This window comes from Aegilops tauschii, chromosome 1, assembly GCF_002575655.3.
Source record: "Aegilops tauschii subsp. strangulata cultivar AL8/78 chromosome 1, Aet v6.0, whole genome shotgun sequence".
Taxonomy (NCBI): Eukaryota; Viridiplantae; Streptophyta; class Magnoliopsida; order Poales; family Poaceae; genus Aegilops; species Aegilops tauschii.
The window spans coordinates 110,843,485-110,867,884 of NC_053035.3; the positions used below are offsets into that span (position 1 = coordinate 110,843,485).

General features: G+C 43.5%; 1 protein-coding gene across 1 annotated transcript; it reads right to left on the reverse strand.

Annotated features, from left to right (window-relative positions):
- Window positions 1-12,091: 12,091 nt before the first annotated feature.
- On the reverse strand, window positions 12,092-23,938 carry LOC109736676 (uncharacterized). The gene is made up of 18 exons (XM_020295884.4): window positions 23,594-23,938; window positions 22,589-22,795; window positions 22,338-22,433; window positions 22,200-22,252; window positions 20,032-20,128; window positions 19,170-19,243; window positions 18,730-18,847; window positions 17,730-17,840; window positions 17,149-17,225; window positions 16,885-16,951; window positions 16,253-16,318; window positions 15,517-15,624; window positions 15,232-15,362; window positions 15,018-15,084; window positions 14,862-14,929; window positions 14,681-14,774; window positions 12,841-12,911; window positions 12,092-12,749 (listed from the first exon to the last, which is right to left on the reverse strand). The coding sequence occupies exons 1-18, from the start codon at window positions 23,735-23,737 to the stop codon at window positions 12,407-12,409; spliced, it is 1,992 nt and encodes a 663-aa protein (XP_020151473.1). The 5' UTR covers window positions 23,738-23,938; the 3' UTR covers window positions 12,092-12,406.
- Between the last annotated feature and the right edge of the window lie 462 nt (window positions 23,939-24,400).

Below are 24,400 nucleotides of genomic sequence, written 5' to 3' on the forward strand. Positions count from 1 at the left end.
AGTCTGGACTCTAAGACTAGCTCAAGTGTTGCATGATGATTCTGTTTTCCTGGTCATGGGCATGTCTATGCCAGCAACTTTGAAGGCACAATGTTAAGAGAACATTTGTGTTGAATCGACCCGGATTGATGTTATGCTATGAGATTCATTCGTCACAAGTTTAATGGTACATAACACAGAGATGGTTAATGTTTGCATAATTCCTTAGACCATGAGAGTATCGAGTTTCTTCATACTTGCTTCATGAACTTTGGGGTTTGTTAAACGTCATCCGTAAATGGGTGGCTATTATGGCGGCTTACGGGTTCATGGAAAAGTGTGTCAAGTAACTTGATAGCTCAAGATTGGGATTTGCTCCTCCGACGATGGAGAGATATTCTCGGGCCCTCTCGGTGTTACGGTATCCATCATCGTCTGGCCAGACACAGTGTGATTTGATCACAGGGATGCCGCAGCACGGAAACGAGAAAAGAACAAAACCGGTAACGAGGTAACTAGCATAGTGGACAAGTCGTTGATCCACGGGGATGCAAGTAAATCTCACCTCGGGTATTTGTAACATATCACGAAGCAACAGGAATAGCACACGGCAACTGGAGGTTCACTCGAATATTCATTCGTGTGGGTATAGGGGTCAATATGGGTGTCCACGGCTCCGATGTTGATCATTGATCGGAAGGGGTTCCGGGTCATGTCTATACTTCACCGAACCTATAGGTTCACACGCTTAAGGGTCATCTATCTGCTGAATACTAGACAGGGAGTCTGAGAGAAAATCATCGAAAAAGTTTCGGACAGCGGAAAAGTTCTGCAGAGAGAGGTCACCGGATGAGTTTCGGTGAAACCAAAATAGTTGTTTCGGGGTATGCCATTAAGTCAAAATGGTTTCGGCACATGCTTGATAATTCTTGGAGGGTGCCAGAATCATTCTGGAAACTTTTTGGAATTTTCAGAAATAAAAACCGGAAACGTTCTGGAGCTGCAGGAACCGGTTCAGATGCTTTTCGCAGATGAAAATCACTAAACTGGAATTGTTCCAGAACGCGTTGAAAATTATTATGGTGGGTACTGGAAATGTTCTAAGCCAACATAAATATTTTCAGTTCGAACGGACGCTCAAAAATGTCGTCGTGAATAGTGAAAGTGCTTTTTGGGATATTTTATGGAAAGCCACCTTTTGGGGCTTTGCCCAAAAGATCTAAGGATGACATGGATGGGGCCCCCCAAGGGGTGTGGCCGGCAACACTTGGGGCTCCACCTTGGAGCCCCTCTTGTTCCTTGGTTTCACTCTTATGCCCTTGAGGAAGGACTTCATTCATGTGCATTTTGGGTTTTTGTGTTAAACTACCCTACCCCTTGGGATTTCCTATAAATAGAGGTGGAGGGGCAGCCCTCCACACTCACTCTTTCTCACATACAAGTGCCATGCATGATCTGGCTTCTCTCTCCCTCCCAGCGAAATAGTTTCGTAGAGCCGAAAGGCTGTCTGGGTTCCGGCAGGAACTAGTTCTGGACGGCGAAGCCCTGCCGGATAGATGACACCGTATGTGTGCAACTCTGTAGAGAGGTCGTAGTTTTGATCTTAGTGCCCGAGGGGCTGTTCGAGAATTCCTCCCGAAGGGCTGTCCAAGTGACGGTCCGAGTTCTGTGAGTCCTCCCGAAGGGCTGTCCGAGTGACAGTCCGAGTTTCGAAGGTCCTCCCGAAGGGCTGTCCGCAACACCGTCCAGGGACTGTTCGACCGCCTCTCGGAAAGGCTGTCTGAGGAGCAGATGAGGGTATACATCCTCGCGGTTGGGAGGTTGTAAATCCTAGCTGCGGGGATCTGCACCGCCGATCGTCATCGACTCTACTTCCCGCTGCGCTACGAGTCGGTAACGAAAAAGATCAAACCATGTATGCAGTCTCCATAGTGGTCCTGGGCTGGTGCGTAGGTCAGAATATTTTTGTTTTCTGTCGTGTTCCCCTACGGTGGCATCATGAGCCATGCTATGCGTAGATGCAGGTTGCGATCTAGAATACATAGAGATGTATGGGTATTGCATAATATAATTAGGTAGTAGATGAGATCTATTGCTGAAAATTATTTATGCGGGTGACAGATGAAATCTGTTACCCGATGTTCTTGTTGCTTCCCTGGAATTTGCATATTTCTGATCTTGATAACAGTATGGTGGAGTTTCAATGTTCTGGCAATCCGCGATCCTGATTGATCAACGAAGTGCTAACAGTTCATTGAATTCCACCGTAGTTAAAAAGAAAGATGAAATTTAGCAGACGAAAGGGCAATGTAGATATGATCTGCACGGGGGTCATGCGTATGACGAAGTTTAGTATGGGGCTCGAGATTTTATTATCTCGTGTTTCATACACCCCGCAAAGTTAATCTAGCAACTTGAATTATCATACTTAATGATGGACATTGGTAGCTTCGGTTTGTTTCAAAACCTTAGAAGCCACGAAAAACAAGTTTTTGCATGAACTGATTAGAAACGTCTAACTTGGTTTTGCAGGAGGGTTTGCATGTGCATGTGATGTGGTATAGCAGTGCTCATAATAATTTGATTATGTATGAGATGACTATATAATGTAATTAACATGACCTGCGTGTCATGATTCGGCATGATGGCTGGAGCCATATGATTGCACTTTAATGATCTGCGTGTCAACCTTAAGTAATGCATTAATTTTATACGCTATGGAGATAGCAATATTATCTGGTGCATCGACAAGGTGGTGGCAATCTCCGTGAAGGTGAACATCAACGCGAATGCCGAAGACGAAGAAATGAAATACTTCTCCGTTAGACAGGGCTATACCATATCATGCTATTATGAATTGCCTGAGATGTTTATCCCTTTGGTGCACCCTTCTTGATTGCGCGGTAGTCGCTTTTTATTAGGGTGATCTCTCACTTAAAATATCAAAGTAGTTAGTGTTCACCCAAGTGTAGCACCGTCTGAAATTCATATCTTTTCGGGGTGCGCCATGTACACATGAGCACGAACAAATCAAGAGGAATGAGGCGGGTGAGGTCAGACCTTGCAGCAAGATCACTTGGTTGTCTTTGACGTTCAGGCAGGAGAGTCCTGAGCTCGGAACACGCCCATCGAAAGATGAACAAGAATCACATAGAGATGTGATCGGCAAGTTGGCCTACCGATTGAAATTCGTGTCATCAGTGATGAACCTGTCAATGGCATCGAATAGAAATATGGATCTTGAATCACTCTAAATCAATTATGAGAGATATTGATTTCAGTGGGAGCGCACTGTTGAATTAACATGTTTAATTCACGGTGCAATTAATTATGAACACTGTCTAAGTGTTTCTTGCAAAATAGTTGTAGAATAATGGCTCGCGTTTCCACCTTCCCTGTTAAAATTGAATAGTTGTTAAATATCTGGTTAAAACTTTACGATTGGTAACGTAATGTGAGGATTGTCCTCAAAAGTGCCGAGAAGGACTTTGTCCTATCGCATGCTTTTCGTATACTCGCGCTAAATGCAATGGATGATGAGACTCTCGTCCTTCGGTCCAAAAGCTAGAATTCCGTTGCGGTCAAGTGCAATATGTTTGCTTCCATGAAACTCGAACTTCAAAAGTTTGGGATAGTTATGTGATATTCATGGAACTGAAAATTAATTTTCAGATACAGACAAAGGCTGAAAGATATGAAATATCCAAAGAATGTTTGTTTGCAAATTATTAGTAAAGTGTTTACTATGCATTAGACTGATAAGAGAGGGATCCAGAAGAACGCCTGTCATATGATGAAAGGTAAATAAAACAACAACTTAAAGAGAAAGGAAGTGTCCAAAGGGTGTTAGTATGACTTACACGCCTAGTAAGTCCGGGGCTAACGCCACTCTCAAGTTGGGTGCTTCTTTTGCGAGTAGGAGAAATACTAAAAGTTAAACCGTTAGAAGTATAAAGGCAGAAAGAAAGATGACTGGAATATCCAGCTCATGTATGAATGTCATACAAGTTTTTGATGTATAGTAGGCTGGTCAAAGATATAGTTCTTGGGAATTATGGTTAAACATGTTAATCACTAATTCTTGGGTATTGTGAGTTAATCACAAAGATACCCGCTCGATTGCATTCTGTTACGAATCAATGTAAGAGCTACTATGGCCTAAAAAGACTAGCCAGAAATGAGGTTAAGGTATACACAGGGAACATAGTAAATGTTACTATGCCTTCCATCAGTGTATTGCCGTCTGTATTTATTTTCATAATTCATTTAGAGTTTTACAAACTCTAGCCCATTGCATAAGGTATCTTGCAAGAAGGTTGTTCATAAGATAACTTTTTATGTTCGATGTTATGAATAACACAAGGGCCATACTTTCATTATGAATGAGATGTATGTTATGAATATTGATAATAATACAATACCTCTGGGTTTACTTTCATAATTCATTTTAGAGTTTCATGCACTCTAGCCCATTGCACAATGTTTGTTGCAAAAGAGTTATTCATAAAAACAACAATTGTTGTTAAGTATTATGAATAACATGAAGGGCCATGCTTCCATCCAAGATGGGATGTATGTTATGAATATTGATGGTAATATGATACATCCATAACACTGACGCTAAATGTCGCAAGACTAAAAGAATACCACACAAGTGTGGCACTACATTTGGTCACATTGGAGAAACCCGCATGGAAAATTCCATTATGATGGATTTTGAAGTCTTTTTGATTTTGAATCATCTGACACTTGCAACTTTCCTCCGAAAAGTGAAGTGACTAAAATACCGTTCGCAGGCCATAAGGAACGAAAAACAAACTTATTAGTGATCATACATTTGATGTGTGTAGTCCGATAAGTGTTGTTAGTGGTGGATTTATTTATCTTCAGAAATGACTCAAGTAGATATATGGATATTTACTTGATGAGACGTAAGTCTGGATCTTTTGAAATCATTCGAAAGGTTTTCAAAAATGAAGTAGAAGTTATTGTAACAAGAAAATTATGTTTCTGCAATTTGATTGCACAAAGGAATATTTGAGTTACATGTTTAGCGAATGTCTGATGAGTTGTGAAAGGGTTTTCATAACTTGCACCTCTCGGAACACCACTGCAAGTGAAAAGTCCGTGGAGATGTAATCTAACCATTTATGACATGGTAAGGTCAAAGAAGACATAAATAAATTTGCCATTATCCCTTTTAAAGTGATGATTTAGAGACTGCGGCTTTTACACTGAAAAGAGCTACATCGGGTGTGTTGAAATGAAGCCATGGTATGGTACGCCCAACCATGTTATATCTTTTCTTAACATTTGGAATATGGGGCTTGTGTAAAAGGTTACAAACCTATTCCAAATCAAACAAGTGCTACTTTGTAAGTTATCCCAAGTAATTGGGTATTCCCCCACCACTATACCGAGGCAAAGGATTTTTTCCACAAAACGGTATGCTTTTAAAGAGAATAGTTCTTGCAAGATAACAAGTATCTTCGTCATCAGGTCAAAGGAAAGGAACCTTGGAAGTGATTCCAGAGTTTCCTACTGCGACTGATACGGAAGCCTCTACATGATATGTATGGACTTCGGTCGAACTTGTAGCTGAACAACGTAGGCAAAGCTCGTGCAAACCTCTCAGGTGCGCAAACGAGATAGTGTTGTTAGACAACATTATACCTACGATACACAAGGAAGCGTTGATGGGCCCTGACTCCGGAATTGGCTAAATGCCAATACAACCCGAGTTAGTTTCCATATAAGTGATTCAAGATTAAAACCTTGATACACCTTTCGGAAGACTTAGAGTCTAACGAATATTTATGGAACTTAAAACTAATACGGATAAAAATGTTTTATCCATAAAGCTCGACTTTTTGAAATAACAAGTTCAAGAGTTGACTACGATGAGGTTGTTTTCATCGTAGCGATGCTTAAAGTCGGTTCGGGATGATCTAGCAATTAATACATATTTCAATCATGAGATATGAAACATGGATGACAATATGATTTCCATCTAATGGAAATGAAACCAAGGACTTGCGTGTGTTATAGTCCAAGGCATTTTGTCTATCTAGAGGATGCTAGTAAGGGTGCAAACTTTAGAGTTCCAGCGATGGACATAAGAGAGCAAAATGGAGTTGGAATCTTCGTACTTTGATGAAATGGTCAAAGGGGTTTGACTTCATCAATGGATAACGAAGATGCTTGTAATTCAAGGAAGTAAGTGGGAGCGTAATAATATTTCTAAAAACCTTGTGTGCTTGACACATTGTTAATTGGAAATAAATTTCTTGACACGAATTAGGACTTCATTTGAAAATAGTTTTTTGATGAAGTGCTTAGGCTAAATAGCCTCAATATTAGGCATAATGATCTATGGCGATAGATTTACCTAATAGGGCTAAGCAATGAATACATATTGACAAGGTGCTAAAACCTTTAGCATTTAAAACCGCCAAGGAGTGATTCTTGCCGGAGTCACATGGAAGAGTTTTTTGCAAGACTCGGTGTCCCAAAACACTGATGAGCAAAATACATGATGCAGATTCCACACACTTTTGTGTTTGGATTAATCGTGTATTCCATGGTATATAAAACAACCAGATATGTCCGATACTCCCAAGGTGTTGCGAGTATGGATACTAAAGTGGTCAAAGTACTGATCGTGGGACAACAGTGAAAGATGTCATTGAGTACTAGAGTAAGTACTAGTGATATGTTTTCTCGCAAGCGGAGATCATGAAGAGTTCATTGTAAAATGTTACATCGATACAGTCTTCATCTTTTCTCCATGTGATTTTCGATTTAAGTTAAGGGTTTTGTGTAATACACAATATGGTGGCACGGTAGTTGGAAATTGTTCCCAACAGGATACTGTGGCGAATTCTATAACAAATGACTAAGTATGTTGACGCTTTAGAAGCGACAAACAAGATGTTGAATCATATAGTTCATTCATGAACTTAGTATGGTTCCAAGATGGCTTTTGTCAATGGGACACTACTGCAGGTAGTTTCTCCATAACTCAGTCTGAGGAATCTAGGTTCGACCTGTGATTCACATACATAAAAGCCAAGTCCACACAAAATATGAATTTTGTGAAAGCGTGAAAACGCGAGGATATGCAGAGATAGACACGGAACTGAAGTTGTCAGATCCGATGGAAATCAGGCTATACCACATGCGAAGCAATTTTTACCCCGGTATGCCATAGGTGTAAAGTGCATTAGCATTAACTAGATTATTGACTCTAGTGCAAGTGGGAGTCTATAGGAGATATGCCCTAGAGGCAATAATAAATGCTATTACTTATCTCCATGTTCATAATTATGTTTATGTTCCATGCTATAACTGCTATGGTTCTCGAGTCTGCAATAACACGAGGCTCGGAGGAAGACTCATATGCACGTATGGAATAATAAACGGTAAGAAGTATTCCTAGTCTGGACTCTAAGACTAGCTCAAGTGTTGCATGATGATTCTGTTTTCCTGGTCATGGGCATGTCTATGCCAACAACTTTGAGGGCACAATGTTAAGAGAAGATTTGTGTTGAATCGACCCGGATTGATGTTATGCTATGAGATTCATTCGTCACAAGTTTAATGGTACATAACACAGAGATGGTTAACGTTTGCATAATTCCTTAGACCATGAGAGTATCGAGTTTCTTCATACTTGCTTCATGAACTTTGGGGTTTGTTAAACGTCATCCGTAAATGGGTGGCTATTACGGCGGCTTACGGGTTCATGGAAAAGTGTTTCAAGTAACTTGATAGCTCAAGATTGGGATTTGCTCCTCCGACGATGGAGAGATATTCTCGGGCCCTCTCGGTGTTACGGTATCCATCATCGTCTGGCCAGACACAGTGTGATTTGATCACAGGGATGCCGCAGCACGGAAACGAGAAAAGAACAAAACCGGTAACGAGGTAACTAGCATAGTGGACAAGTCGTTGATCCACGGGGATGCAAGTAAATCTCACCTCGGGTATTTGTAACATATCACGAAGCAACAGGAATAGCACACGGCAACTGGAGGTTCACTCGAATATTCATTCGTGTGGGTATAGGGGTCAATATGGGTGTCCACGGCTCCGATGTTGATCATTGATCGGAAGGGGTTCCGGGTCATGCCTATACTTCACCGAACCTATAGGTTCACACGCTTAAGGGTCATCTATCTGCTGAATACTAGACAGGGAGTCTGAGAGAAAATCATCGAAAAAGTTTCGGACAGCGGAAAAGTTCCGCAGAGAGAGGTCACCAGATGAGTTTCGGTGAAACCAAAATAGTTGTTTCGGGGTATGCCATTAAGTCAAAATGGTTTCGGAACATGCTTGATAATTCTTGGAGGGTACCAGAATCATTCTGGAAACTTTTTGGAATTTTCAGAAATAAAAACTGGAAATGTTCCGGAGCTACAGGAACCGGTTAGATGCTTTTCGCAGATGAAAATCACTAAAATGGAATTGTTCCAGAACGCGTTGAAAATTATTATGGTGGGTACTGGAAATGATCTAAGCCAACATAAATATTTTCAGTTCGAACGGACGCTCAAAAATGTCGTCGTGAATAGTGAAAGTGCTTTTTGGGATATTTTATGGAAAGCCACCTTTTGGGGCTTTGCCCAAAAGATCTAAGGATGACATGGATGGGGCCCCCCAAGGGGTGTGGCCGGCAACACTTGGGGCTCCACCTTGGAGCCCCTCTTGTTCCTTGGTTTCACTCTTATGCCCTTGAGGAAGGACTTCATTCATGTGCATTTTGGGTTTTTGTGTTAAACTACCCTACCCCTTGGGATTTCCTATAAATAGAGGTGGAGGGGCAGCCCTCCACACTCACTCTTTCTCACATACAAGTGCCATGCATGATCTGGCTTCTCTCTCCTTCCCAGCGAAATAGTTTTGTAGAGCCGAAAGGCTGTCTGGGTTCCGGCATGAACTAGTTCTGGACGGCGAAGCCCTGCCGGATAGATGACACCGTATGTGTGCAACTCTATAGAGAGGTCGTAGTTTCGATCTTAGTGCCCGAGGGCTGTTCGAGAATGCCTCCCGAAGGGCTGTCCAAGTGACGGTCCGAGTTCTGTGAGTCCTCCCGAAGGGCTGTCCGAGTGACAGTCCGAGTTTCGAAGGTCCTCCCGAAGGGCTGTCCGCAACACCGTCCGGGGACTGTTCGACCGCCTCCCGGAAAGGCTGTCTGAGGAGCAGATGAGGGTATACATCCTCACGGTTGGGAGGTTGTAAATCCTAGCTGCGGGGATCTGGACCGCCGATCGTCATCGACTCTACTTCCCGCTGCGCTACGAGTCGGTAACGAAAAAGATCAAACCATGTATGCAGGCTCCATAGTGGTCCTGGGCTGGTGCGTAGGTCGGAATATTTTTGTTTTCTGTCGCGTTCCCCTACACGTACGTTATGACTGTTACATGATGAACCGCATCCGGCATAATTCTCCATCACCGATCCAATGCCTACGAGCTTTTCACATATTGTTCTTCGCTTATTTACTTTTCTGTTGCTACTGTTACAATTATTACAAAACCCAAAAATATTGCTTTTGCTACCGTTACCGTTACTTCCATATTACTTTGCTACTAAATATTTTGCTACAGATACTAAGTTATCCAGGTGTGGTTGAATTGACAACTCAACTGCTAATACTTGAGAATATTCTTTGGCTCCCCTTGTGTTGAATCAATAAATTTGGGTTGAATACTCTACTCTCGAAAACGGTTGCGATCCCCTATACTTGTGGGTTATCAGTAATACATCAGTCAGCCTGGAGCCACCATCTAGGCAACACCTGTTGGCTGTTGCTACTCCTATCCCATTGATTAAGGTGTGCCGAATATCCGGACCTAATACCAAACGGACATCGCACCAAACCCTAACATCTAAAGTCGGATGCCCCAGCCCAGCCACACACCGGGACTGGGTCCCATACCGGACTGATGCACTCTCAGAGGTTGCCGCCGCCATCTTCCACCGGTCCATCTACAGAGCAAGAACTTACCCATCGACCTTGCCTGGCTTGTCGTCGACGCCACCACGACGCCAGACAACTCCACCATGCTGCACGTATCCGTCCGCACGCGCCCGTCGCTGAACCTCCGCATCGCCATGCCACCGGGATCCGCTGTCGGCCTTGCGGTGGATGAGACACCGCTCTTCCGCTTGTCCCATCCAACCAGCACTTCCTCCAAAATGATGCCCTCGGGAGGGACAACGGCATCAAAGGTACCATCATCCTCCGATCCGGTAGATCCAGATCTAGGGTTTCCCCCGGAGCATCACGAGTGGGGTGGCACGACCTGCAACAACGATGCCTCGAGAAGGGAACGACGTCATAGACGCCGCCATCGTCCGCCATGATCGGAGTCGGCGCGATTTTCACCGGAAGTCGCGTCCCCCCAACCTCGCAGCTGGCTGGAACCGAACGGAGCCTCACCGTGGAGACGATGTCCGCCGTCGGCACGCCGACAAGGAGCCTCCAGCCGCCACTTGCCGGTCCTCCTCGCGCCACCGGCCGGCCAAGGCCGTACCAAGACAGATCTGGACAGGACGCCAGATCTGCAGCCATCGGAGCCACTCATGCGCACGCAACCGCCACACCGCCGCCCATGAAGGCTCCCATCACCGCCGCACGGCAGGGGCGCCGCCCTGACTGCCGCCCCTGGCCTCCCCGCATGAGACGCCGCCTCCGCCTCACAGGATCCGCCACGGCGACCACCCGCCCTGGATTTGCGGTGCAGGGCCCGCCGCCACTGCGGCCCTTGCCGGCAGCAGCAGCAGCGGCGGCTAGGGATGGAGCAGCGGGGAGGGACTGGTGGCTAGGGATCGGGGGCCACTGGCGGCGCCCGAGGGGAGGCGACGCGAGGGGAGGGATACTGATTCGTATGATTGGATCATATAGAAACTTTTCCTAAGGAATCATTTGTACTAATTCCATAGGAGATCTAACATCCACTCCAACTTTTCGAAGAAAAAAAATCCTTTGTTTTTCCTACGGTGCAACCAAACAAACTCCTATCATGTAGGATTCAAAACGGGCATGACATTCCACTCATGTGTTTTCCCTATTCCTGTGAATCAAAGAGGCCCTGAAATGCTTGCTGAACATCATGGCATTCTCCTTGCTACTAGTCGTCAACGAACCAGCCTTTGGTCAATGGTCACAAAAGTCTTTAGTCTTAGTTTGATTAATGTTAATTACGACATGCATCGGCCGACTAAAACTGAAGAAAAATCGTCAAGCCGATGAACATGCATCTTGTGACATTTCATAAATAATACTGGCCTGACAGGTCAGTTCCAACGCCCACCCCAATCCATTCCGACAAGCCAAATTAGTTGGTAGCACTGGGATCAAATTTCTAGACAAAAGTCACAATGGTAAGTACACCAATTGCAATGGAGTAGCTACCAGTGCCGGTTTATAAAACCTGGGTAGCTAACTATATTATGCAAACAAACATTTTGGTTTGATCAAGAGATGCTAGATCTGATCTCAAAAACAAAAACCAAAAAGAGAGAGATGCTAGATCTGCACATCAGCTTTGTTACCATCGGTTCGGTTAGCCTGTCGTTCTCAGAGGTAAGAAGAAACTAGTGTCAACGCTGACTGTGCTCCCTCCTCTTCTTTACCCTGTTTCCGTGGGAAGTTATGATGGTAGGCTGGCGACAAGCAAGTCCTGAAATCTGAAGGCAACTGCGGAGGAGCCGAACCCATCGAGAATGTGTACGCTTTGAAACGCACACACGATCGACTATTGTACTTGTACTCAGGGTTGCACACAGGGAGTGAACAGACCTGCCGAACGCCGAACCTGCTGCAACTCGGCAGCGACGTGACCTTGCCGTGGCAAACCTCGTCCTGACATGCCATCTCGTCGAGCACCATGAGCATTCTGTCGAGCAGGTCCCGGGTAGCTTTCAGGCCGTGATGCAAGATTCATGCAAACGAGATAGTTTAGATATAACATCATAATGGGATGGGTAGTGTCGCCATCTGTTTCAACTTGCCAGCTAGGTACAGCATCAAACTTTGTACGATAATATGCCATCAATCTGAACACCAAGGGGGTGGATGAGTTCGGCAACAAAGAAAGAACTGCAATTGTTTACTAATATATCTGAATCCCGATGTATGTGTATATATTTAAACAGAAGTCCAAACTTGCAAGTTCTACAACAGTGCTGTTCAGTACACATGTAATACGCAACATGGTCATGGCAAGAACAAACAAATAGCAACTGCCTTGCCAAGGTTACAGGTCAATTGTCCACGGACAGCGACGGTGCAATCGAGCGACACCTATATACATCCAACGGTGCACATTTCCCTGGCGCTTCGGAACTGGAGATACATGTCAGTGCGGGAAACCGAATCTAAGTAGTTTTTGGTTGCCGGGTTCGGACCCTGTGTCAGCATTCAGCTCTCCTCTTCGAGCTCGTCAAACTCCCACCCGCTGATTTCCTCGGCTGAGTAATCTTTGCCGTCCTTCCCAAAGTCTGCTCCCAGGTTTGCAAATTCAGAATCGGGATCCAGCTGATGCTGCTGCTCAGGCTTCATGGGAGATTTTGGGGAGTCGACGTGCGCGGCTTTGGGGGTAACAGGTGCTTGGATAGGCGAAGGGCTCAAGTCAGATCTTTCCTCAGGGAGTGGCTTTGATTTGTGGTCTTCAATGCTTAGTGTTGGCCTTTCTATAGATTCAAATGCTTCCCTCAGTTTCTCGATCTCGTCAATTAGGCTCTTGACCTCTGGGTCATCTCTCCTGAACAAATACTTGAAGTTCAGTCTTCCCATTCCGAAGGGTGGATGCAAATTAGAAAAATATTCATCAAGGTGAGAATAGCCGGCAATACCTGGAGTTAGCCCCATGCTCTGAATAGAACAACTTCTTTATGTGGTCTGCGATGCTGAAAGCAATGATAATCTGAAAATATTTGTTCACTGTCATCAGCCAGTTACAGTAAAACAAAATAAAATATCGAATACTTGCTGGGCAAATGACAGCATCACTTAGGAGCCTGCTTCAAGTATTTTCAACAATACTGTGTAAGATTTATGCAAAAGAAAACATGCAAGAAATCAACTGGTAAAAGGAAAACAGGATTTGAATTTTGCAAATTATCAATGTGCTCCAACAGATATTGCCTTGTTCTATTGTAAATTTTCCTTGCACACATCTTGGTCTTCCTCTCTCTGTCAATAAGCTAACCAAGGCGGCCCTTCTACCCTGGGTAGATAAGGCCACCAATCGGCTTCCAGGATGGAAAGCTGCTCTCATTCATCCTGCTGGTAGAGCGGTGCTTGTTAAGGCCGTTCCCACATTCATCCCAATATATTTGTTGTTGGCTATGGATGTTCCTCGCTGGTTGATCAAGGCGGCCGACGAGAGAAGGCGGGCTTTTTGTGGAAGGGGCACGATAATTTAATGATGGACACTGTTGTCTTGCTTGAGTTAAGGTGTGCAGACCTAAGGAGTTGTGTGGCCTGGGCATACACAATTTAGAAATTCTCAGCTGGGCTCTAAGAATGAAATGTCTTTGGATCCAGAAGACTGAACCTGATCGGTCTTGGGCTGTTTTTGACACATCAGTACCTAGTTACGCAGCGGCAAATGTTCTCTAGCTCGGTCAAGACTGGCTCGGAATGGAAAAATACTAATTTTGGACTGACAGGTGGTTATTGGATCTGTCTTTGAAGAATCTTGCACCTAATATTTTTGTTTGATTTCCAAACGTATTACTAAGAAGAGAACTGTCAGAGAGGCTTTGTTGGATAATACTTGGATTGGAGATATCAGATGGACTGTTACAGTCCAAGCTCTGGAGGGTTTCATTCAGATTTTGAAGGAGTGGAATTACAAGACGATGTGGAAGACAAACACATATGGTCAGCCTTCGTGTCAGGCACCTTCTCCTCCAGGTTGGCTTACAGGGCATTCTTCGAAGGCAGCACCACGTTTGAACCTTGGCAAAGACTTAGGATATCTTGGGCATCCCACCCAGAGAGAAATATTTCATTTGGTTAGCTTGCCTTCACCGATGCTGGACTTCTGATCGTCTTGAACACCAAGGTCTGCCTCAACCCACAAGATGCCCTCTCTGATCAGGTGAATGGGACCATTACTCATTTGCTGGTCGCCTGTGTCTTCGCTGTACAAGTTTGGGTGGACACCCTACAGTCAATTGGCTTGGCCCAAGTGGCACATGTTGGCCAAAATCATTTTTCCTTCCAAAATTGGTGGTTTAAGGCGACGCTATTAGTTGATTCTCATTGGCAAAATGGATTCCACTCCTTGGTCATATGCTAGTTGCCTGGTTCCTTTCGAAAGACCGTAATGGTTGTATTTTCAAGGGTAGGAATCCTAGCGTCAGTCAGCTTGCCCAAGAGATATGAGAGGAATCCACTCTTTGGTGTTCTGCTGGTGCCTTTCGGTTGGAGTCTCTTTGGTTGTGATCTTTGTTTGGTCTGGTGGTCGTTTGTTTGATTTGTCCTGGCGCGCCTGTAATCCTGTCTGGTGTTTTTTTAATTTTGGGTGGTATGTGTGTTCAGTGGGTGTTATGTGTGAGTGTTGGGACCCTTTCTGGGTCTGTTCTGTTTTGTAATCTTCTCGTAATATAATGAAGGGCAGTTCTCTTGCCTGTTCGAGTTTTTTTTTTTGTGTGTGTAAAACCAAGCTAAGTTGCTGAGTCGAACCTTCTTTTCAGTTTCCAAATATTCCTCCTCAAGGGATTTACGTGGGTTTGTCTTCTCTGATGCTTCATCATCTTCATGCTCTCTTGTCTCCTCCCTACAAGAGAAGTACAACCATAAATATGAAGCCAATTGGCACCTCAAGTACATGTACCAGAAATAGAGAATAAAATGATTGAAGTACCTTGAGTTCAAGGCCGCCAAATTATCCACATATGTTTGGATACTTTCAATAGATGGGCTTAGGACTTCCTGATGAATACAAAATTTGCAGATGACATAAACAACATGGAGACACATATCCAGGAGCATGGATGATATGGTAGACAAAAAGACTTACCTTGAAGGCTGAAAGATGATGCTTGGTCAACTTCAGAAAATCTCTCACACATCTCTCCAATTCATCACTGTAAAGGCCATAGCATATCACGACATGCATGCACAATAGATTACATAGAAGAACATTTTCTAACTAGAACTTCCACATGAGAAGGAGAAGCATCATATAAAAGAAGCAATCAGGGATTCAGGGTACAGCAACAAGTGCTACATACCTTGTTTTCTTTTCCTTCTGTTCATTATATGAGGACTGTAGCTGCCAGGTATCCTCGAGGAAATTGATCCAGGTCTTTACTACATTTGCTTCCACATTACACGTGGCAATGGATTTCGAGAGGTCATCCTCCTGAGTTGGTGCGGAAAGGAAACAAGTTAAGCACCATCTTGAGTACAAAATATGCTAAAACGAAGCTAAAGAGAATATAAGCAGTATGACAAAAAGAATGCTGAATGCAGTTCAGTAAAGCTGAATCTGCTACAAAACAGGAAAGTATCAGCACCTTTGTTTTTAAACTAAATATGATCTGGTTGTTCGCTTCATCAAATTGGTCTCTCTCTTCCCTGGTTGTCTTGAGCCGCACAGCAGCAGCATTAATTGATATATTGACCTGCCAATGAAAAATATCTTCACAAACATAACTCAAAGAATATTCTGAAGATGGTGTGGGGGTGCTGAAGTCTCAAATTTCACAGCACATGTTAATATGTTATAGAAACAACACATAAACTTCTCAAGCAAGTGTAACAGAATGATATTAGTAGATTATTAATGCTTTAATTTAAACGAGGGGTAGGTGCATAATGGTGGACACTAATTGGATTTCCTACTTCAATTATCATCTTATGGATATATCTCTACATGTAGCATTTTTTTTATGTCTCTTTTTTCGGATCAGTTGGTCAGACAACAAGCAAATACATGACTCATTGTTTTAGGCCAAATTATCAACTATTTTGTGTCACCAGTCACTCAGTCAGATACCCATAGCCTTACTCTTTGCATACTGGAAGATAATCTTGTCTCAGGCCTCATTACTGCATTGACAGTTTAAGCTTACCAATGAACAATTATGATAAGATCAACAGAGAAGTTACTCCATCGAATTTCAAGAAACTTGTGGGGTTATACCACAAATATATGTAAATCTGAACTCGGATTAGGCCGATAGGGGTGCATGCAATTAAAATCTGCAAGGTCCCATCAAAATATATCTCCTAGGAGCGGAAAAGGTATACCTTTTTCAACTGAGCCTCAAGATCATCTCTTTGCTTCTCCAATTCAGTAATCTCAGCAAGCAATCCCTTTATCAGGACATAAAAACAAAATAACATTAAAGATGATACAGTAAGCAGGGTGGAAGACATAAAGGAGCACTTAACCATATGCATATTTTTTTGACCTCCCTCTGTTCACAAATGTAAGATGTTTTTGCAGTTTAGCATATTTGCATATCGATGCTGGCATTAGAATATGTGCAATGAAACATTAACATAAAAACAGTCAGAGATTTGTTCTGAGGGGCCCATACTAAACAAGCATGACCGACTCCATAATATGCAAGCTTTAGGAAATAGGAAGCTTCAAATATAGGTGTACAGACACATGTATCCTAAGCTTCCTAACTACAGATACTATTTAGCAGTTGACAACTGACAAAATAAGCTGACTGTATTTATTCTATTTGGGTCACAGGAATTCTGTAGGGATTACAGAGGAAAACAAACATCCAGATCACGAGATCCCTACTGAACCGAATGAGAGTGATTTCAAGTTTCAAAATGGGCACACATTTCTAATGATTCGTGAAATTGAAGTCTCCAAATTACACCGATGTATTGCATGAATACATACAATCTAGCAAACTTACCTTCTCAGCCGCATTCACCTCATTCTCTTTTTTCACACGAAAGTTCAGAGCATCTTCTTTCTGACGCCTGGTATAAGTACAAAATTAAAATATGATACTAGACCAAAAATTTCCAACAAAAACAGAACAGGAACATATCCATGAAGAAGCATAAATCTGTATTACTATACAAATGAGAATGACTAACATGGCAAATGTCTTCCATAAAATAAAATATATTTTTTCATGAAACTATAAAGCAAAAAATATTCTCAGAAATAAAACCTGTGGTCCATAATACGCTGCTCTGCTTTGGAGGATGAAGTAGAAAGGGAATCTGACAGGACCTTTAACTTATCAACCTGCAAGATTTTGTAAAGATAGTAAGAGTTTTATGACAGGACCTTTAACTTATCGATATGCAGGTTGCAGAATTCATGATGAAGCTACTGAAAAAACTACTTGAAGTTAAAGCTAAAAGCTTACATGGTTATCACTAGTCACCAAAAGGTAAGTAACACACAGTTTTGAGCTACACAAATCTTACTTGCCAAACTTTCTCGGGGTAGAACTATTTTATCATTCTTATGTAAGTCTATCGACTATCTCATTAAAAGTAGGGACTATCGCAATAACAATTTAAGGAATGTAAGGCATAATAACTCAATAAGTTAAAACTAACTTCCTTATGGTATTGAATTTACAGTTTTGTGTTGGGAAACTTAAATTACTTTACCAGAAAGTAGCTTAAGTGTAGGGAAGTGACGTACTGTTTCACATCAATATTTATTTGTATTTGAAGGAATTCTATTTAGATGTGGACTGACAATATCAAAAAAAGTTTTAAACATAAAACCTAATAATACCTTCTGAGAATGAATCTCCATGGAATCTCCAGGAGCAATCGATTTCTTCTTCAGTAGAAGTTCTTCCACTCTAGAGCAAAAGCGGACTTCAGTAAGTGCTTCTTTTAAGGCCTGGAGAAAAATAAAAAAACACAGTTACCATCTTTGCAAGCCTTGACAAGAGTATATCACCAGAACAAGATAAAATGGATTGACAAAAAATGGAAAATATATTGGTCAATAGTAAATAGATTCAGTATGCATGTACATTAAGGAGGGAAAAGACAAATTACCGGAATTATGCAGGACATTTGTCATATGCATAAGAATATATATCTAATCAGACAAAAACATAGCCCCTCCTTTTTGAAATTGATCTTTAGAATGAGTGAAGTCAAACTTTACTAACTTTGACCGTAAATTGCTATTTGGACTGATAGTGTGAGATGATGGCATTTTTTGCAGGATGATACAACAAATTTGTTATGTACGGAAACAGCCTCTTGCAGAAATGTAGGAAAGGCTGCGTACAGAAGACCCAAAGTGGTCGGACCCTTCCCTGGACCCTGCGCAAGCGGGAGCTACGTGCAACGGGCTGCCCTTTTATACAATAAATTTGTTATGAAATGTACTTCATTAAGTACTACCTTTGTATAGTTTTTATGCAAACATGTAACTATAAAAGTTATTTAATATGATGGCCAAACTTACATATGGGAGACCATGCCCATGCCCAGAATGAAATATATTTTTGAACATGGAGATAAGCACAGGGCCATATATTTATCAAGGCAAAAAACATTTTGAAACTTTTATGAAATGAAATATTTGCAATTCAAATTAATCGATTATAAAGCCATCAGTGCAACTGATACAAAATAAATTCCCGAGCCAGATAGGAAATCATCAATGCAAAAGCCCTTTAGTACATCTAGCTATAAGTCTAGACACTAGCTAACAAATCATGACAAATAGAAAGGGAAGCAAGCACAAAGTAATAATATATATGATTATGTAACACCTCGATATTGGCAACAGCAATCTTCTCTGATGCTTTATCTTGACCTTCAGTTGATTGGGACCATGATTTCTCCTTCCCATCTAATTTTCTCCACAATTCAAGGGTTTCAGCATCTATCCTGAAATTAAATACAAGGTGCAAACTAAGAAGCTAATATAGCAAGAGATCATAAATAAAAGCACCACATATCTAAAAGTATGATACACAATATTTGACATCTTGAAGATTCGGTAGAGGCATCACATGAGTTTGGTTTCTACTGCAGGTGTTGTTACTTCAGAAAGCAAAGAAAAATGCAAACACCATTTGACTTTTTTTGTTGTTCTGCGTAAAAATATACTACAAACTAGAATGCCTGATAATTGAAAACAAATCTGGAGGTAACACATACTCAAAGTACAAGATAGCTAGTTAGAAGATTAAGTAAATGAGCAGTTCACCTCATAATATCAGCATTTCTCTTAAGTCCTGAAATGACATTCCGCGTGTATTCAAGTAGCTCTTCACGCTTCACCTGTTCACACAGATATAATGAATTACTCGAATTGGACATATTTCCCTATTTACAGAGCTTAATAATGTGTGCATCACAGTTAGTTTTTCACCTCGCAATTATATGAGAATACACACCTTGGAAAATATTTTCCAAAAATAAGAACTGCTAGCAAAAGGCTATCTGTTTTTGCTTATGAAATACTCCCTCCATCTCATAATATAAGATGTTTTTACAACCAATAGTATATCAGTTGTAGTAACATCTTATGTTATGGGACGGAGGGAGTAGTTTCCTAGGTTTCTGCAGTATTGCCTAGGTAAAGAGACACCGCATAAACAATTCCCCAATTGCAAGGGGTAAGCACAGTCAGAGTGTGAAACCCAACCAAAAGGAATTAGCATGGCCACTACAGTTTCGCGAAAATGTCTTCATGAAGAACACATTTAATTTCAAATATCCACCAGAATCTATTGGAGAGATGTGCCTGTAGCCATGTATGGTGCGACAGAAAGGAACATCTCCAACTCGGTTAGTTCTTGAAATAAAATTAGGCAGCGGTTTTGTAGAAGAACATACTGCCAGTAAAAATTTCAGCCACTTCAGGAGTATAAAGGTAGATGGCGGCAGATCCAAATGGCCCAGTTCAGAAGGGTCTACTTGGTGCAACCAATGATACTAAAGTTCTCTCTAGGACACACTCGTGGTAATGTACAAAAACTACACAAGTAGCAGAATACTAAATACCGTTCCTAAACATCATGTGATTTTCATAAAACATATGTGATTAAAGGCAATTGGGAAGTTACCAGGACTTCGTCTTTGTAATTTGAGAAAGCCTTGGCCAAGTCTTGTACATTGTTCATGATTGCCTTATTGACTTCTTTCCCACCAGTGAGACACAGGCTGTGAAACCCAACATTAGTTGCAAGAAAAGGGGCATTTAGTAAACTAGAAAACATTCACGGGTAAGAGGAGTCAGTAGAGATATGTGTGAACTGTCAAGTAGCTCAGATTGTACAGAATGCTCAGAAAAACTAAATTTTGAATACCTTTACTTAATAACAGTTAAGAGTGTTTAAGTGCAGGCGGAAAGCAAAGCACCTAACGTAAGGAACATGTAATGTTGTATTGGATGGTAAGAGCATCTATAGCCAGGCGCTTCAAACCTTTTTTTTTAATAGGAGACTTTCTTCCTCAAATGGTAGCCCTATCGTTTACAATATCGGAGAGAATAAAGTCAGGGATAGTATCCCAAGAGTAGGAAGATCTAGTACAATAAGAATGCTTAGCTAAACTATTTGCTGCCTCATTACTTCTCTAGGACAAAAGGCAAAGCCAACATTAGGATCTACAGCCGGGCGCCTCAAACCTCCCTCGTACGCCCGGGTGGACGGCCCGGTCACTGACCGGTCAAAAAAAAACCGACCCAGACGGGAAACTCAAACCGGCCTCAAACGCCTGCGCTGACCGACACCCCTCATATCCAGCCCAAATATGGGGCAGATACGGGGAGGCCCGAGCGCGTCCGCCACGTCGGACCCGGCCCACGCTGGCCCACCCGACCCCACATATATTCGTCCCCTATCCGCTCCCTGGACCAAACCCTAGCCACTCCAGTCCACTCCCCTACGCCACCCAAGCTCCCGTCCAGCAATCTCCGGCCTTCTCCGGCATGGTGGGCAGCGGATCCGAGCCCTACACCTCCAGATCCGTCGACCCCGAGCTCATCCTACGCGGCCCTAAGGAGGAGATGACCGTGGCTTGCGCTCCACCGCTCCCGGGAGGCCAACCGACGGCAGCGCTCGGAGTCCTTCCGTCGGGAATCCATTGCATCCGCCCAAATGACGCATGGATTCGTTGCGAGGTGTGACGCCGCTGCCTCACCGGAGGCGGTGCAGTTCGTCTGGCGTCGGAACGCGGTGGCGGGTGTGCAACCCCTCCTTTAGCACGCCAAGCAGGAGGTGAAAGCATGGGCATCGTCCGACGCAAACATGGCGAGGCGTTCCTGCCGTGCGAGGCAGCGGGCGCGGGAGACGGCGGCAGCCCCCGTGGCGTTGGACGTTGGCGAGGCGGAGTCGCATTCTCCGGCGCCCCGTATGGTGCACCAATCCGGGCGCCGCAACCGCGTCGTGGTGACGTGGTGGATGTCGCCGGCTCCTCCCAGGACGGATCCATCATCGATCTCACGTCTACCGGCACCGTCAGGGTTCCGGGCTCCGACGAGGAAGAGTACGACATGGGAGACGGCAGCGCCTTGAGTCCCGTGAGCTGGTCCGTGTCCCATGTCCTACTCTACCTCGCCGGCGACCGGAACAACACTCTGAGGGGCGCAGCCAGCCGCCGGACATGGGCACGGCGGAGCCGGACGAGCTCCGCTTAAGATTAGGTTTACGTTGCATGTAATAGTATGGATTTGAAGTTTCTAATTTGAGGTATCCGGTTGTGGAATCGATTATTTGAGGCGTAACCGGGTGCGTCCGCGGGCGTTTGAGGGGTCGGATTTGCTGTATCCGGCTGTAGATGCTCTAAACCCAATTGCAGACTTGGAATAGAAGACGAGATAAAAAAATCCAGTCATTAGTTCATTACGAGTTGACCCAGAAAAGAGGTCAGAACTATCACTCTACAACATAGGAATGGTACGAGGCAACAGAAATGCTGTTTATCAGAAGTAGGGAGTAGCTAACAGGATGCATATGTGAAGCTCCCATTTCATTCTTTGTCATAAAATTTCAAAGAATAGCAAAGTTCGAAGTGAGTGGAGGACAGTAATAGTGCTGAACATTTTATGAGGATTCACTTAAGAATGTTGATAAATTGACTCTGCAGGCTGAGAAAAGTTTAATTGCATTGAAGAAAAATATTAGCAAGTTACTCCCTCCGTCCCAAAATATAAGAACGTTTTTAACACTAGCATAGTGTCAAAAACGTTCTTATATTCTGGGACAGAGGGAGTATTTCAGAAGCAACTCACCCATAAATTTCCAGAAGAAGTGAAACTTCTTCCTCAGATGGAGCTTCAAGAATCTGTTTACAGAAAAGGTTAGTATTGTCCAGCGTGAAACAATTATTAAGAGACCGAGACCAGGGCAGCAAGGTTGGGCCAACTCACCATGGATTGGGTAATATCTTCAAGTGCCTGGCTGTACAGGAACACATCACGGAAGTTCATAGGTGCTCCTTCAATATCAGGATCAACAAACAAGGTCTGCTCCGAACAAGTTATGTAAACTCAGGGGAGTCTAAAATATAACTAAGATACGTACAGAAGAAGAAAAAAAGACGACAAAAATCAACCTCAAAATAACTAGGTGAAACAAACAAATACACAAGACAAGATGAACATGAAACACACAGACTCACCAATGGTGGTTTTAAAGGATCCAATTCACCAGCAGAATCATGAACATCAGGATCCTTCCTATCTGAACTAGCAAGTTGAGCCTCAACGTCTTGTAATGCTCCCAGCCAACGTCTTAATAATTCAATTCTTTCACCCCCACGGCATGAAACTGCTGCCTCTTCTAATCGCATTACTGTTTTCTTGAAACTTTTGAAGCTCTGTGTGCCCTGCGAACCACACAGTAACAAACATCTTCTAAAAAAAGGAGGCAGATAAACATACAGCAACGGTAGTTAACCTATACTACACTAGATCAAAAAGTCTTCGCTCAACTTTTTTGTCCTTCATGTGCAACTATTGCGTGTCTCAGAATAGATGAGCAAGCAGCATAAACATAAGATCATCTCATATATAAATATAACTTATAAACGTATCCAGGTTGGAGTTCAGCTTGCAACCTGACCTGTGACCACTATGCTTCACATACAAAACTAGAGTAAGAATCATACTCTTAATTTGCCCCTTTTATCTAACTTCCTAAGAAAGCAACTCTAAGTCAGACGATGTTTCACGGACAACACATTTGAATAGCAAACCCTTGGACTCGCTCTGTATGGAAAATGACACACAGGAATCATGAATACTGTAAGGAGTTTTTCTTTGTGTAATGTATTAAAAGGGATACTTCAGCAGCGAGCTAGTGACAACGAAAAAATGCCCACGAAACAACAGGTTTCGCATACTCGTCCCATAGCTCTGCTGAGCCCCCAATTTGAGGTGAACACAAGCTAGGGCACTAACCTCGGTGGTCCAATGGCACAAATTAAAGCTTGGATTCCTAGTGTACTGAGTTCATCACATTGGCGCGGCAGAGGTAACGAATTAACAACCCCTCAAGCAATCCCCACCCTTGCTTCACGTCGTCAGAAGAAGCTGAATTTGGATTCGTTGGGTCGAACAGGATGCCGGCGAAGAGGGGAGGGAGGAGGGCGAAGGGGGAGGACGAGGAGGGTCCGTGAGCTCACCCCCCGGTCGAGGAGGATGTCGGAGACGGCCTGCCCCGCGTGGTGCGCGACGGCGTCCGCGTATCCCTTGACGGCGCGGGCGACGCCGCTGCGGCCGCCGGCCTCCACCGCCCGGCTCACCGCGCTGCGCAGCCACGACGACATCTCCGCTCCCCTTTCCTGTTTCCTCCCGCGTGTGCGCTAGGGCTAGAGTTAGTCCTGGCTTCGGATGGCACGGGCGCCGACCACGAGGACGGCGGAGACGACTTCAACTGGAGTGAAGACAACGGCGAGAGAGGAGGGCGACGTGCTCCTTTGGATTTGGGTTTTGGGGTCTTCCCTTTGCGTGGTTTACTCCATAGTGACGTCGCCGGCTTAACTTTTTTTTTTCCTTTTCGGAACCAAGGAAGAAAATAGTGCGTTTTTTTTTGCAGGGTAAGAAAATAATGTGTTACACCGCCCCTTTTCAAGGATACGCCAAAGTTGACGTATCGAGATCATAGATAGAAGGCGTCAAGATGGCGATACAATCGGTTACATAGAGTCCACGGCCGCATGGGCCAACACACATCTCATGCTAATTACTCGCTACTATCCAACCTATCTACTCTAACTGGGAGCGATCCTGGCTGCCGTAATAGCGACGCAGGCCTCCAGTTCTCTCCTTCCGCGTTGATCTGCTTGAGCACCACGTCAACGGAAGGCAATGTGCCATTGAAGACGACGTCATTTCTGTGCTTCCAAATAGTCCATGCCACCAAAGTGATCACCGCCCAAGCTTCCTTCATCATCCTCATCTCTATGCCCAAAGATGTCCACCATTGAACT